A 17,175-nucleotide genomic window follows, 5' to 3' on the forward strand; every position below is an offset into this window, starting at 1 on the left:
AATTGTTTCTGTTAGTAAAAACAGATAAAATTAGCATTACAGCAACATTATTTTGGTTGTAATATGATTTGATCTCTAAGAAATTAAGCTAATTGAATGCACCCAAATTGCCAATTTTAAATTTATAGGATTCATATAATATAGTAACTAACATCCGATTTGTACCAAACTTGACCAAAATAGTCAAAAGCCACACCCAAACCCCTAGGCCAATCCCACCCCAATAAGTATATAAACTCTGCAAAAACAGAAACGCCCCTTTTTCAGGACCCTGTCTTTCAAAGATGATTAGTAAAAATCCAAATAACTTCACATATCTTCATTGTAAAGGGTTTATTAAACACTGTTTCCCATGCTTGTTCAATGAACCATAAACAATTAATGAACATGCACCTGTGGAACGGTCGTTAAGACACTAACATCTTACAGACGGTAGGCAATTATGGTCACAGTTATGAAAACTTAGGACACTAGAGGCCTTTCTACTGACTCAAAAACACCAAAAGAAAGATGCCCAGGGTCCCTGCTCAGCTGCGTGAACATGCCTTATGCATACTGCAATGAGGCATGAGGACTGCAGATGTGGCCAGGGCAATAAATTGCAATGTCTGTACTGTGAGACGCCTGAGACAGCACTACAGGGAGACAGGACGGACAGTGGCAGACCACGTGTAACACCTGCACAGGATCGGTACATCCGAACATCACACCTGCAGGACAGGTACAGGATGGCAACAACAACTGCCCGAGTTGTCCATCAGTGCGCAGGCTGTCCGCAATAGGCTGAGAGAGGCTAGACTGAGGGCTTGTAGGCCTGTTGTAAGGCAGGTCCTCACCAGACATCACCGGCAACAACATTGCCTATGGGCACAAACCCACCGTCGCTGGACCAGACAAGGACTGGCAAAAAGTGCTCTTCACTGACGGGTCGCGGTTGTCTCACCAGGGGTGATGGTTGGATTCGCGTTTGTCATCTTAGGAATGAGCATTACACCGAGGCCTGTACTCTGGAGCGGGATTGATTTGGAGGTGGAGGGTCCATCATGGTCTGGGGCGGTGTGTCACAGCATCTTTGGATTGAGCTTGTTGTCATTGCAGGCAATCTCAACGCTGTTCGTTACAGGGAAGACATCCTCCACCCTCATGTGGTACCCTTCCTGCAGGCTCATCCTGTCATGACCCTCCAGCATGACAATGCCACCAGCCATACTGCTCGTTCTGTACGTGATTTCCTGAAAGACAGAAATGTCAGTGTTCTGCCATGGCCAGCGAAGAGCCCGGATCTCAATCCCATTGAGCAAGTCTAGGACCTGTTGGATCGGAGGGTGAGGGCTAGGGCTATTCCTCCCCAGAAATGTCCGGGAACTTGCAGGTGCCTTGGTAGAAAAGTGGGGTAACATCTCACAGCAACAATTGGCAAATCTGGTGCAGTCCATGAGGAGAAGCACTGCAGTACTTATGCAGCTGGTGGCCACACCAGATACTGACTGTTACTTTTGATTTTGACCCCCCCTTTGTTCAGGGACACATTATTCCATTTCTGTTAGTCACATGTCTGTGGAACTTGTTCAGTTTATGTCTCAGTTTTTGAATCTTATCTTCATACAAATATTTACACGTTAAGTTTGCTGAAAATAAACGCAGTTGACGTTCCTTTTTTTGCTGAGTTTAGTATCAGTTGCCTATGTTTGACAAGTAATATGGCGCTGCGGCTTAGGGTATTGTTTTTCATTCTATGTAATGAATTCCCAGTGAATTTAGTAATGTTATTTTCCCATATTCAGAGAAATTAGCCATTGACGTTTAGGTTTATGTCCCAACCTACATATTACCAGGTTCTGACAACTATAAATCACCGTTGCAGGTAATATATTTTTTAAATTATCACCCCCCCTTTTCCCTCCTATAATTCACACCCATGTCCGCCCGCTTACAGAGAGAAGGTACGCATCTCAGTGAAAATGTCCTACTTGTCTAAATTGAATATGAGATCTGTCAACATAAAGCGTGAAAGCTCTGAAAAGGCCAGAGATGTCCAATAAAATATGACTGAACCAAACACGCAGGAAAATATTTCAATGAAAATACCTATAGACTTTTCTACACTAAGGGGGATGAATATTAATCAGTGGGTTTCCTGTTTGTTTATCTCTATGCCATCTGGACACACACTCTCTCTCTCTTTTGGACTAGCAGTATCTAATAGATGGAGCAGACAGAATGGAGGTGGGAGGTGATGATGTCATGATGAGCAGAGGGGACAGGGGTCGGCTTAGACAAGCTTTTGTTTTGGTTCTCAAACATTTCCGCCTGCATTCCGTTGTGGATGTGAGCATAATAAACCACTTTGCTCTCAGGTCAGTGGCTCATCATTTCGGACACACACACTTGCTGTGAGTGAGTGTGTGAGTGAGTGAGTGAGTGAGTGAGTGAGTGAGTGAGTGAGTGTGTAACTGAATGCTGGGGTAAAGTCATTTCTTAAAGTGATGGGTGTTCAGTGTTAAGCAGCTAACAACATCAATAAGACCCCATAAACACGTCAACAACACACACACACAGGGGCGCCTGAGCAATGTTGCAAATGGAGAAGCTGCATCCCCACTTACAAAATAGGGCTGCAAAGTATTATGATCCATTGGATAATTTGTCCTTTTTAATGATTAGAAATATTTTGAGCTACTCTGTATTAACAGAGATATGTCCATTTTATACAGTACCAGTCAAAGGTTTGGAAACACCTACTCATTCAAGGGTTTTTCTTTATTTTTACTATTTTCTACATTGTAGAATAATAGTGAAGGCATCAAAACTATAAATAACACATATGGAATCATGTAGTGACCAAAAGTGTTAAACAAATCAAAATATATTTTATATTTGAGATTCTTCAAAGTAGATACCGTTTGCCTTGATGACAGCTTTGCACACTCTTGGCATTCTCTCAATCAGCTTCACCTATACAAGCATTTCGCTATATCCGCAATAACATCTGCTAAAACACGTGTATGTGACAAATAAAATTGGATTTGACCTGGAATGCTTTTCCAACAGCCTTGAAGGAGTTCCCACATATGCTGAGCACTTGTTGGCTGCTTTTCCTTCACTCTGCGGTCCAACTCATCCCAAACCATCTCAATTGGGTTGAGGTCGAGTGATTGTGGAGGCAAGGTCATCTGATGCAGCACTCCATCACTCTCCTTCTTGGTCAAATAGCCCTTACACAGCATGGAGGTGTGTTGGGTCATTGTCCTGTTGAAAAACAAATGATAGTCCCACTAAATCAGATGGGATGGCGTATCGCTGCAGAATGCTGTGGTAGCCATGCTGGTTAAGTGTGCCTTGAATTCTAAATAAATCACAGACAGTGTCACCAGCAAAGCACCCCCACACCATCACCTCCATGCTTCACGGTGGGAACCACACATGTGGAAATCATCCGTTCACCTACTCTGTCTTTTACAAGGACACGCCGGTTGGTACCAAAAATCTCAAATTTGATCTCATCAGACCAAAGGACTGATTTCCACCGGTCTAATGTCCATTGCTCATGTTTCTTGGCCCAAGCAAGTCTCTTCTTATTGGTGTCCTTTGGTAGTGGTTTCTTTGCAGCAATTCGATCATGAAGGCCTGATTCACGCAGTCTCCTCTGACCAGTTGATGTTGAGATGTGTCTGTTACTTGATCTCTGAAGCATTTATTTAGGCTGCAATTTCTGAGGCTGATAACTCTAATGAACTTATCATCTGCAGCAGAGGTCTCTCTGTGTCTTCCTTTCCTGTGGCGGTCCTCATGAAAGCCAGTTTCATCATAGCCCTTGATGGTTTTTGCGACTGCACTTAAAGAAACTTTCAAAGGTCTTGAAATGTTCCAGATTAATTGACCTTCATGTCTTAAAGTAACGATGGACTGTTGTTTCTCTTTGTTTTTCCCATAATATGGACTTGGTTTTTACCAAATAGGGCTATCTTCTGTATACCACCCCTACAGTACCTTGTCACAACACAACTGATTGGCTCAAATGCATTAAGGAAAGAAATTCCAGAAATGAACAAGGCACACCTATTCATTGAAATGCATTCCAGGTGACTACCTCATGAAGCTGGTTGAGAGAATGCCAAGCGTGTGCAAAGCTGTCATCAAGCCACAGGGTGGCTACTTTGAAGAATCTCAAATCTCAAATATATTTGGATATCGTCACTATTATTCAACCATGTAGAAAATAGTAAAAAATAAAGAAAAACCCTGGAATGAGTTTGTCTCCAAACTTTTGACTGGTACATTTTACAACCCCTCCTCCGTAACCTCAAGATAAAGGATTTTGCCCACTGGAAAGTTTTGCTTCTCTCCTGTGCACCACACCTTTAGTTCCGTGCAGTTAGAAAGACAGTTGCACCACAGCTTTAGTTCCGTGCAGATAGAAAGACAGTTGCACCACAGCTTTAGTTCCGTGCAGTTAGACATAGTTGCACCACAGCTTTAGTTCCGTGCAGTTAGAAAGACATAGTTGCACCACAGCTTTAGTTCCGTGCAGATAGAAAGACAGTTGCACCACAGCTTTAGTTCCGTGCAGATAGAAAGACAGTTGCACCACAGCTTTAGTTCCGTGCAGTTAGAAAGACATAGTTGCACCACAGCTTTAGTTCCGTGCAGATAGACAGTTGCACCACAGCTTTAGTTCCGTGCAGTTAGAAAGACAGTTGCACCACAGCTTTAGTTCCGTGCAGTTAGAAAGACATAGTTGCACCACAGCTTTAGTTCCGTGCAGTTAGAAAGACATAGTTGCACCACAGCTTTAGTTCCGTGCAGTTAGAAAGACATAGTTGCACCACAGCTTTAGTTCCGTGCAGTTAGAAAGACATAGTTGCACCACAGCTTTAGTTCCGTGCAGTTAGAAAGACATAGTTGCACCACAGCTTTAGTTCCGTGCAGTTAGAAAGACAGTTGCACCACAGCTTTAGTTCCGTGCAGTTAGAAAGACAGTTGCACCACAGCTTTAGTTCCGTGCAGTTAGAAAGACATAGTTGCACCACAGCTTTAGTTCCGTGCAGATAGAAAGACAGTTGCACCACAGCTTTAGTTCCGTGCAGTTAGAAAGACAGTTGCACCACAGCTTTAGTTCCGTGCAGATAGAAAGACAGTTGCACCACAGCTTTAGTTCCATGCAGTTAGAAAGACAGTTGCACCACAGCTTTAGTTCCGTGCAGTTAGAAAGACAGTTGCACCACAGATATAGTTCCGTGCAGTTAGAAAGACAGTTGCACCACAGATATAGTTCCGTGCAGTTAGAAAGACAGTTGCACCACTGATGTACAAATGAAAAGGCACCTGCAAAATAACATGTTTTATCTATTTTGTTGTGCTGTTAAAATGTGTATCATGTCCGATGTCAGGGAGTTGTTTCATATTATTTGAGCTGTGAGTCATTTCACTTTTCCTTTAAAAAAATATATGTTGATGAGCACAGGCATGTAACAGTTGGCCTAATGTATTATTTGTAAGATCCCCCAGCTGAGCAGTGAAATTCAACCACATTTTCAACCACGAAGACCAGAGGTTTTCCAATGGTCCGCAAATTAAGGGCACCTATTGGTAGATGGGTAAAAAATAAAAAAGACACTAAATATCCCTTTGAGCATAGTGTAGTTATTAATTACACTTTGGATGGTGTATCAACACAACCAGTCACTACAAAAATACAGGCTTCCTTCCTAACTCAGTTGCCGGAGAGGAAGGAAACAGTTCAGGGATCCAATTGTGATTTTAAAACAGTTACAGAGTTTAATGGCTGTGATAGGAGAAAACTGAGGATGGATCAACCACATTGTAGTTACTCCACAACAGTAACCTAATTGACAGAGGGAAAAGAAGGGAGCCTGTACAGAATAGAAATATTCCAAAACATGCATCCTGTTTGCAATATGTCACTAAAGTAAAACTGCAAAAAAAACAGCAAAGAAATTAACTTGATGTCCTGAATAGAAAGTGTTATGTTTGGGGCAAAACCAACACAACACATTACTGAGTACCACTCTTCATGTTTTCAAGCATGGTGGTAGGTGCATCATGTTATGGGTATGCTTGTCATCGGCAAGGACTAGGGAGTTTGAGGGAAAAAGAAATGGAATAGCGCAGACCACAGGCAAAATCCTAGAGGAAAACTTGGTTCAGTCCTCTTTCCCAACAGACACTGGGAGACACATTCACCTGTCAACAGGACAATAACCTAAAACACAAAGCCAAATATACACTGGAGTTGCTTACCAAGATGACATTGAATGTTCCTGAGTGCTCTAGTTACAGTTTTGACTTAAATTGTCTTGAACATATATGGCAAGACCTGAAAGTGGTTGTCTGGCAATGATCAACAACCAATTTGACAGCGCTTGAAGAATAATGTGCAAATATTATACAATCCAGGTGTGCAAAGCTCTCAGAGACTTACCCAGAAAGACTCACAGCTGTAATCACTGCCAAATGTGATTCTAACATGTTTTACTCAGGGGGTTGAATAATTATCTAATTAAGATATATTAGTGTTTAATTTTCCATGAATAAAAAAAAAAGTTGGAATTGTTCTTCCACTTTGACAGAATATTGTGTAGATCATTGACAAAAAAAATATCAAATCTATTTTAATCCCACTTTGTAACAACAAAATGTGGAAAAGGTCAAGGGGTGTGAATACTCTGAAGGCACTGTATGAGGATTCAGGCCTAGGATTGATATGCAAACATTGCAATTAGCAAATTACCCAGTTGGCCAATGTCTCTATTAAAAATATATAATTTACAATTGGGTTCTTAGTGAAGATCTTTATGGAAGTGTGCTCTCTGAGATGAGTGAGAACTAGCCCCTTATCATACATAATTAACTCGATCACCTGTAAATCTCATAGCCTACTGCTACAATAGATTCCGATACACAAAGATTGTCTAGAGCTGAAGAAAATGGAAAAGCAACACTGCCATCTAGCGTCCAGTTTGAGTACATCAGCAAAGCTCACGTCAGCCCAGTGGTAGTGTATCAACGTTGTTGTACTGTTGTAGTTGATTCTACACTCCGTTTCGTTGGAAATTAATAATAAGAGCCGTTTATGGCTGTGTTGGTGAGCTATAAAAAGGCATTTAGCTATCTGTTAGTTATATAGCAGTATCTGACAACAACCCGACCAACAAGGGTCCAGAACGCAATAACGAATAAATTGTACGTAGGCACGGATAGAGGGTCAGTTTATCCTCCACAAATCCTATTGGGTAAAACGCAAAAACTTACTTTAGATAAGTGTCAAGTCAGAACGAAAAGGTCAACAGCTCTTACCGTGAGAAGCAGCTGTGACAGAAGTATTTGGCGCATGTGTTGGACACGCAGTATGCTAGAGGTTCCGCCGTATACAGGAGTTCACCTGCGTGTATATCGTGTGTCGCTCGTAAACCATTCCCTTTCCCTGCAGAGGCAAAACGTTCGAACTTTGACGCCATCCCGATCTCGCACGCATGTGGAACTGGGGAAATTGTGTTTACATCCGCAAATGGCCGTCAGACCAAAGATGGTGGATAAATTAAGATGTCTTACTCATGCCGTTTACCATTGAAAAAATGGTCATAGTTCCGGTCTGCTTAGAAGCGGGGTGTTTTCGCCTGTTTGACTGGAAATGAAAAAAAATACATACATTATATATATATATATACACACACACACACACATTTTTCGTATCACTTTCACCAAACTGAGAACACCAATAATTGCGAAATCAAATATTAATTTGGTTTCGCCTAAAACGTGTATTGTCTGCGCAACTGCGGTGCAGCTGTTCAAGGCTGACTCTAGTGGCTGTCCCCTAAAAGAGTGTCGTTCAGAAAGAAGTGTTTTGTATTTGGTCTCTGGCTTTTGTATCTGGGTTTATCAGACTATTGTGAATGATTAACAACTTACAAACGTAATAACAACTTAACAGCTGTATGACTAACTTAATGGAACTTTATAACAGTATACAATTGTCAGACCAGTCCCCACAATAAGGTTTATTATTATCAGAGAGAAACAGGTGTTTAAAAGTACCCACCACACAGTAATCCCTCCAGACTGTAAAGACAGATCTAAACCACGATGACAAACATGAAAAAATGAATCTACGATACCCACAACAAGCCAAAACTAGAGAAACAACAGAAAAAGACATGCACATAAAGATTAGATTTGATCGTTTGTTTTCTCTCCCCCTACATTGTGCAGCTATATAAATACTTCAGATTCCAAGAGTAAGATAGTCATCTGAACCAGCCAGAGGACGAGTGAAAATAACATTTAAATTAAAACAAGGCTGCATCTCAATAGTCTACAGTGGCTTCCTGTCCTCGTCTCCATCCCATCTGCACACCTATGAATTAAAACAAGGCTGCATCTCAATAGTCTACAGTGGCTTCCTGTCCTCGTCTCCACTCCATCTGCACACCTCTGAAAGTACAAGAGACTAAGGTCAATCTCCTGGCATTCTTCCAAGCTAATTAATGAATCTACAGTTTATTGTGCATTTTACAACAGATCTGAATATGATTATATTTTGCTGTTGGTTTCACCGGTCTTGTGTTTTCAGATCAGAGTAAACGAGGTGAGGGAGGAGGGTCAACAGGGAGTGGGAGGAGAGTAGACGAGGAGAGGGAGTAGACGAGGAGAGGGAGGCGAGTAGACAAGGAGAGGGAGGAGAGTAGACAAGGAAAGGGAGGAGAGTAGACGATGAGAGGGAGGAGAGTAGACGAGGAGAGGAAGGAGAGTAGGTGAGAAGAGGGAGGAGTGGAAGGAGAGTAGACGAGGAGAGGGAGGAGAGTAGACGAGAAGGAGGAGGAGAGTAGACGAGGAGACGGAGGAGAGTAGACGAGGAGAGGGAGGAGAGTAGACGAGAAGGGGGAGGAGATTAGACGAGGAGAGGGAGGAGAGTAGACGAGGAGCGGGAGGAGAGTAGACGAGGAGAGGGAGGAGAGTAGACGAGGAGAGGAAGGAGAGTAGGTGAGAAGAGGGAGGAGTGGAAGGAGAGTAGACGAGGAGAGGGAGGAGAGTAGACGAGGAGAGGGAGGAGAGTAGACGATGAGAAGGAGGAGAGTAGACGAGGAGAGGGAGGAGAGTAGACGAGGAGAGGAAGGAGAGTAGGTGAGAAGAGGGAGGAGTGGAATGAGAGTAGACAAGGAGAGGGAGGAGAGTAGACGATGAGAGGGAGGAGAGTAGACGATGAGAGGGAGGAGAGTAGACAATGAGAGGGAGGAGAGTAGACGATGAGAGGGAGGAGAGTAGATGAGGAGAGGAAGGAGAGTAGGTGAGAAGAGGGAGGAGTGGAAGGAGAGTAGACGAGGAGAGGGAGGAGAGTAGACGAGAAGGAGGAGAGTAGACGAGGAGAGGGAGGAGAGTAGACGAGGAGAGGGAGGAGAGTAGACGAGAAGGGGGAGGAGATTAGACGAGGAGAGGGAGGAGAGTAGACGAGGAGAGGGAGGAGAGTAGACGAGGAGAGGGAGGAGAGTAGACAAGGAGAGGAAGGAGAGTAGGTGAGAAGAGGGAGGAGTGGAAGGAGAGTAGACGAGGAGAGGGAGGAGAGTAGACGAGGAGAGGGAGGAGAGTAGACGAGGAGAGGGAGGAGAGTAGACGAGGAGAGGAAGGAGAGTAGGTGAGAAGAGGGAGGAGTGGAAGGAGAGTAGACAAGGAGAGGAAGGCACTTGACATTTGGGATGTAGCCTGAGAGTCACTGCCCAGCCTGCGCCATCAAATCATCCACGTCTACAGAACTTTTCCTAACGAAACTAAGACACACTGACTTTGTGCATTTCCACCAACTGTCACAAAAAAAATATAACAGCTCATTGATTAAATAGACTAGAAGTCCAAAAAATAAGAAAAAAAGCACAAATAAAAAATTTACATGGAAAAGAAATAAATTGAGTCCATTGATCGCAGGAGGTAATGAACTGTAGTAAGACTGATCATGACAATCCCACGATTGATGCCCATAATTATTTGACAATAAAGATAAATATATAGATATGCCTGAGCAGGCCTCCGGAGTGGTGCAGTGGTCTAAGGCACTGCAGTGCTAGCTGTGCCTCTAGAGATTCTGGGTTCGAGTCCAGGCTCTGTCGCAGCCGGCGCACAATTGCGTCAGTGTCGTCCGGGTTAGGGGAGGGTTTGGCCGGCAGGGATGTCCTTGTCCCATCGCGCACTAGCGACTCCCGTGGCAGGCCGGGTGTAGTGCACGCTGACACAGTCGGCAGGTGTACTGTGTTTCCTCCGACACATTGGTGCGGCTGGCATCCGGGTTAAGCGGGAATTGGTTGGATTGTGTTTCAGAGGACTCTCGACCTTCGCCTCTCCCGAGTACGTACGGGAGTTGCAGCGATGAAACAAGACTGTAACTACCAATTGGATACCACGAAATTGGGGAGGAAAAGGGTTTACTTTTTTTTTTTTTTAAGAACGAAATAAATAAAACAACATTCTTTAACGCACATGATTACAGACATGTATTGCTTTCTTGTCTGTGTTGCATATATCTCTGTCTGACACACACTAAGGGTCATCAAGGGGCCAACGCTACAATCAGGCTGAACTATCTGTACCCCAAAACAACCCAATAAACAGAAGGGGTAGCAGATTCCCCTATCCACTGATACAGGGTCAGATATTTCATCCCCCTCCTGGTTGAGGATGCGGTTAAGATATGATCTATGATCTGTGATTCGGGGCAACTTCTATCCTCAGCCCAAAGAAACACCCTACCTACAACATAAAAATACTCAATTAGTGAGGAACGTAAAGAAAAGTCAAATCTGGTTCATTACAACAAAACATTCATTATTAGAAGATTATTTTAAAGACATTATTTAATGTTTCTGACCACAGCAGAATTGTTCATATTTTTGAGGTGTAGATGAGATTAAAAATGGCGGCAGTAAACAAAGAGCTGTGCCGGTTTCTGAAATGGCTACACAAGCACTTCCTGTCTGCGCAGGTGAGCAGTTCTGTCCATGCCTGAAGGACCCAGAGGACAGGTCCATGTAGTAGTGAGCAGGTTCAAGGTCAGTGGTAATGAATATTATCCATTCCTCTGGGCTGACTTCGAGTCAGTCCACGTCCAGTAGTGTACATTTGACGTCTATGGGTGGTCCAGTATACTACAGGTCCTAGGTCAGTCCTACCAGGCAGCACTGCAGATGTCTTAGGGAACTTTTAGTGTGGATGCAGCCTACCAGTACCACACAGACATCGTTCAATCACTCTCTCCCGCCACACAAACATCGTTCAATCACTCTCTCCCACACAAACACACTAACTGGCCAGCCAGTAAAGACAGAAAGACTGACACAGAGAGAGAGAGAGAGAGAGAGAGAGAGAGAGAAAGACTGACAGAGAGAGGAGAGAGAGAGAGAGATTAAAACAGGGCAGGACATAAAGAGAGGCGAGTATCCACTCTGCAAAACGAGGGAGTTTTCCTCCTCTGTCCCCTTCTTCTCCCCCTCTCCTTTCCTTCCCTCCCCCTATTTCTCTTCTCCTCCCCCTCTCTTCTCCTCTCCTCTTGGGGGTCAGCTAAGATGCGGGGGTTAGCCAGTTTTGGAGCTGATCCATCCCACGATGCAGCTGTGCGAGGTAGAAGTCAGCGTTACGGGAGAAGTCGGTGCAGACAGTGGACTGGGCGTCGCCCAGGGCACAGTAGAGGGCGGTGCCTCCCAGGCTGATCACCACGGTGACCAGGCAAAGCAGGAAGAGGAGCAGGCAGGAGTCTCCGCCCACCTCGTCTGCAGGAGGGAAAAGGAAACACGTTTAGATGTTTATTCTATTTTATCTGACCTTTATTGAACTATTTCTTGTCTGGAGAAGGGAGAGGACAGAGGGAAGAAGGGAGAGGACAGAGGGAAGAAGGGAGAGGACAGAGCGAAGAAGGGAGAGGACAGAGGGAAGAAGGGAGAGGACAGAGGGAAGAAGGGAGAGGACAGAGGGAAGAAGGGAGAGGACAGAGGGAAGAAGGGAGAGGACAGAGGGAAGAAGGGAGAGGACAGAGGGAAGAAGGGAGAGGACAGAGGGAAGAAGGGAGAGGACAGAGGGAAGAAGGGAGAGGACAGAGGGAAGAAGGGAGAGGACAGAGGGAAGAAGGGAGAGGACAGAGGGAAGAAGGGAGAGGACAGAGGGTGACATGGTAAGAATGCAGACAGACACACATAGCAGTATAATACTGTATGTGCACAAACATACACATGCAATTGATCATAACCATTGTTGGGTATACATATACTCACTCACACTCACACACACACACACACACACACACACACTTACCGTGGTCAAAGCCGTCGTCAGGTACTTTGAAACGGACCCTGCGTTTAGCAGGGCGTTTGTGTTTGAGTGGTGCCGAGAAGGGAGCCACACACACATCCTCCACACACACACTCCTCCTCTTCAGGATGGACACAAGGCCAGGGACAGGGGTCATCTGGAGGTCAGCGGGACATGGTCAAAAGGTCAGGGCCAGGTCAACTGATTAACATGCACATACTGTACACAATAGACACATACACATTACATATATATCAATACACACACATACAGTATACCATGCAGTACACACACACACACACACACACACACACACACACACACACACACACAAAGGCAGTAATAGACATAGTATCCCCACTAGGTGTCAGCGTACACTGCCCTCTCATGTCAACCTCAAACCTCTGAGAAACTGGGTGTTTGAGTTGTATGCCGACTGCAGACGAAGCCGACTGCAAACGAAGCCGACTGCAAACGAAGCCGACTGCAAACGAAGCCGACTGCAAACGAAGCCGACTGCAGACGAAGCCGACTGCAGACGAAGCCGACTGCAAACGAAGCCGACTGCAGACGAAGCCGACTGCAGACGAAGCCGACTGCAGACGAAGCCGACTGCAGACGAAAGTCAGCGAGTGAAGTCGACGGAGGCACATATGTGACAGCCGAAAGTCAGACTCTGTAGTGGTTTTCCAACAGTAAGTCTCAGATCAACATGGCAGTGTCAACACAGCTGCTATTGTTCATAAAAGATTTTCTGAATAAATGTAGAAATACAATTTTCTATACCCCTATATCACACACTCACAAACTGAAAACAATAAGTGTGAACAATTAATTGGTTAGAGAGAGGTCTCATATCAGTTTCATTTGTAGCTTTAGAATTGAGAAACAACTACAGCGACTTGAAGACGACTTCATCAAGAAAACTGCATGACCTTTGATCTCAGGGTTCGTGTAAAGTCCACGCAGTCGACGTGTAAGCGCAAGTCAGACAATTGTTATCCCCATAACGCAACACACTTTGAAAGGCAGATTACCAACGATGGTCACCGACTAGACAAAGTAGATCCGCTTGACCACGCCCTATGTCTTAGGTGCTGGTGACCGCTGGTGTCATCTTATCAAGTGACATCGGCTGATGCCATCATATCATCTCATCCAGTGACGTCACCTGGTGACATCACCTCCTTTCTGAACAATCAGTTAGAGAGGCTCAGGTTCACAACATTCGCTTGATCGGTTTCACCCTTCAGTCACACTCTTGTCAGGCCTGACAGAAGAGAGAGGGAGAGAGGTGAAAACAGAAGATGGAGGAGAGTGGGAACGGGGGGGGGGGGGAGCATGCCGCTTGCACCGCCAGGGTTGTGGGTTCAATTCCTGGGGCCACCCGTAAGTCGCTTTGGATAAAAGCGTCTGCTAAATGGCATATAAAGATGAGAGAGAGAAGAGGAGAACGATGAAAAGCCCCTCCAGTTTTAATGAGGTTATTATTGTAGCTGTTCAGAGATCAACTCTACTCTCACCTAAACCATTATGTACAGAGCTCTTCAGTTGTTTGTCATAGTGGCCCAGACCTGACTGGTGGGCATTCCATTCCAATACGGCCACCGCATCGCCAAAGAGGTTTAAATGGCCAAAGTAGCCTTGTGAATCGCGTGCACCCACCCCCTCCTTACCCTCAGTGTGACTCCACGACGTAGGCTTGTGAATCGCGTGCACCCACCCCCTCCTCACCCTCAGTGTGACTCCACGACGGCCTCGTTCCTCTCCCTCGCCAGAAACATACGCAATCGATTACACACCTACACTAAAACGCGCACACCTCTCTCTCCCCACACACACACACACACACACAGCTCCATATTTGGCATCCAAGGGCTAATTATGACCTAACATTGTCTGCTTGCTAATTACTGACGCTTACACAAATGTAGGCTTGTAAATGTAGGCTTGTAAATGTAGGCTTGTAAATGTAGACTTGTAAATGTAGACTTGTAAATGTAGACTTGTAATGTAGACTTGTAAATGTAGACTTGTAAATGTAGACTTGTAAATGTAGACTTCTAAATGTAGGCTTATAAATGTGCCCATTTGGGGATCCAATACTATTTCTGTTTGTCTTAATTAAACTGTTTTCTTGAAAATGTGCATGTGAAAATCATAAGGTGTCAGAAGGCCAGCAGCAGTCGGCAGCGGGAAGGGGAGGAAGCAGGTTTGACTCTTCTGGTTATATTGATCTCTGGCTCCCTAGTTGGTCATTTGTGTGTCTTCAGTTTTATTTCAGTGCTTAAAGCATCAGACAAAGTAGCCTACATATAGTTGATTTGATTCAAACATAGGGTATATCTAAATATGGGGACAGCCCTAATTTGTTTATAGTTTTTGGTTTATTATTATTTTAATTTTATTTAACTAGGCAAGTCAGTTAAGAACAAATTCCTATTTACAATGACGGCCTACCCCGGGCCAAACCCGGACGACGCTGGGCCAATTGTGCACCGCCCTACGGGACTCCCAATCAAGGTATGCTGATAGCTCCTGATATGCGCCCCATTCTCTGTGGTTGAGAACAGGGTTTTTCTGCACTTTGTGAAAGTGCTTGAGCCACGTTAAGAACTTCGCTCTTCCACCCATTTCAGGAAACGGGTAGAACCCGCTCTATATAAGCAAAACAGAAGCAGAAGTTTTCAATTAATTGGCCAATGCACCTTGTGTTGCGCTTTACTTAACAGTGACAGCCCATCACATTTTCCCAGAGTGAGAGATGTCCCGTGCCATTGACACACTCATGGTGCGTTCGTAACCAAGTGAGAAGTGTGAATTTACCACATACGACTGGGAGAGATCCAATCGAACGGCCCCTTAAACTGGTAATTACTAGTAGGAAACTCGTGTATCATCCTTGAGCGCCGATGTTGATTACTGAGGTCACCTACGAAGAAAATGGTTTCTATAACAGCACTTTCATCAGTTAAATGTAACAAAACAGTACTTATAATAAGCAATATATTAAAGTGGTTTTTGAACTCTAGAATGTGTTTACAAGGTTGACAGTTGGTTGGCCATTAGCTAATCAGTGTTTCTCAACAATTGAAATCACATAAATGTATCCAACTGGTATTTGACTTCACAACTGGTAAATTCCAACCTCCCACATGGTTACAATCGCGGCATCAGAGTAGAAACTTGAAAGGCCCAACATAAATATCCAGTCACAACAGGCAATGCAAGGAACATTGTGAATGCTGAACATTCTGAATGGCATTTCATTTTCCAGCTATACCGAAACCGAACCGTGACTGCAATATGCACCGAACTGCAATATGTACCAAAACTGTGCAATACATCTCTCTGTAAGTGTCAACGTGTGTTTGTGTGTGTCATAAAACTTCAGTCCACACACAGTCTCTCCCACTCACCTCCTCCACTGTAATGCGTTTGGCCAGGTCGTCCAGAGAAGCCACCCGGTCTCTGATAGTCTCCACCATGTCCACTCCAAACATATCATACTCCTCCTCGCGCAGCTGGGCCTCCTCGCGCAGCTGGGCCTCCTCGCGCAGCTGGGCCTCCTCGCGCAGCTGGGCCTCCTCGCGCAGCTGGGCCTCCTCGCGCAGCTGGGCCTCCTCGCGCAGCTGGGCCTCCTCGCGCAGCTGGGCCTCCTCGCGCAGCTGGGCCTCCTCGCGCAGCTGGGCCTCCTCCAGTGTGAGCTGCTCCTTCACTGCTAAGGCTGAGATCTCCTCTAGAGGAGCTTTTAAACAATCAACACCATCTCTCTTCTCCTCTTTCTCCTCTTCCTTTAATGCCAAGGCCTCCTCTGCCTCTTCCACCTCCTCCTGTTTTTCCTCTCCTCCCTGCTGCTCCTCATGCTTGGGTTGGCTCATTTCCCCATCCGTAGGGCGGTCCGGCGTAGTGCAACCCTCCTGAGTGGTGTGTTCCATCTCACTCTCCGTCTGCTGACCCGTTCCTTCGCTCCGAGAGTCTGTGAATTCAGCCCTCCCAATCCCCTGGGAGTCTCTGCAGTCCTGTGCCACACCCAGAGCTGCACAGTCATTGGAGCTAAGGCTGTCCTTCAGGGCTCCGGCTGATTTGATTGGGTTGATGCTCTGGGAGAGGGTGGAGTCTGTTCCTCTCTGGTCCTCCTCCATCCCCAACAAACACTCAAATAACCGAACTAGGAGAGCAAGAGACAGAGATACAGAGAGAGAGGAAGACAGAGACACAGTGAGAGAGGAAGACAGAGACACAGAGAGAGAGGAAGACAGAAACACAGAGAGAGAAAGGGAGAGAGAGAGAGAGAGAGAGAGAGAGACATACAGAGGGAAGAAATGTTACAATAGACATAACACTACAACAGCCCTTGACCCCCCCCCCCCCCCTCCCCACAACCCTTTAACTTCTCTACCCAGGCTCTCCCTTTAGAGTCCTGTAGACATCAACAACCTCCCAGTAACACTGGTCTCCAGCAGAGTCCACTGTCTAATCTACATTAAAAAGAGGGAATCACTGTTCCTTAATATCCTCAAAAACACCTCCCAGATCTCCTAACTCAATTATTCACAACACTCTCCTCTTTTTCCCTTTAGCTGCTGTTTTATAGGGAACTTGATGTCAACGGAACACATATCCTGTCTACTCTCTCATCCACTACAGAGACACATGCACACACACGCATCACTGTTAAACACAAACGGAAACAGACTGAGGACAAGGTGTCCCTCGGGTCCAAATATTTATTCAATGTGAGATTATTTATCAGATAAGTGTCATTTAACAGGGGAGACAGAGTTATACTCTCCTCTCAGAGACAGAGTTATACTCTCCTCTCAGAGGCAGAGTTATACTCTCCTCTCAGAGACAGTTATACTC

At 45.1% G+C, this 17,175-nt stretch overlaps 2 protein-coding genes across 2 annotated transcripts in view; both read right to left on the reverse strand.

Moving 5' to 3' along the window:
• Positions 1–7,602, reverse strand: part of smyd3 (SET and MYND domain containing 3) — a 193,234-nt gene extending 185,632 nt beyond the window's left edge. Inside the window, exon 1 of the mRNA XM_036962694.1 lies at positions 7,318–7,602. Within this exon, the coding sequence (XP_036818589.1) occupies positions 7,318–7,478 (161 nt within the window). The 5' untranslated portion in view covers positions 7,479–7,602. The remainder of the gene's footprint in view (positions 1–7,317) is intronic.
• Positions 7,603–10,437: 2,835 nt separating this feature from the next.
• LOC110505336 (consortin) overlaps positions 10,438–17,175 on the reverse strand; it is a 24,532-nt gene continuing 17,794 nt past the window's right edge. The window contains exons 10-12 of the mRNA XM_036962257.1: positions 15,729–16,480; positions 12,313–12,466; positions 10,438–11,774 (exon numbers count right to left, since the gene is read on the reverse strand). Coding sequence (XP_036818152.1) covers positions 11,566–11,774; positions 12,313–12,466; positions 15,729–16,480 — 1,115 coding nt within the window. The 3' untranslated portion in view covers positions 10,438–11,565. The remainder of the gene's footprint in view (positions 11,775–12,312; positions 12,467–15,728; positions 16,481–17,175) is intronic.

Source organism: Oncorhynchus mykiss, chromosome 25 (assembly GCF_013265735.2).
Source record: "Oncorhynchus mykiss isolate Arlee chromosome 25, USDA_OmykA_1.1, whole genome shotgun sequence".
In the NCBI taxonomy this organism is placed as follows: domain Eukaryota; kingdom Metazoa; phylum Chordata; class Actinopteri; order Salmoniformes; family Salmonidae; genus Oncorhynchus; species Oncorhynchus mykiss.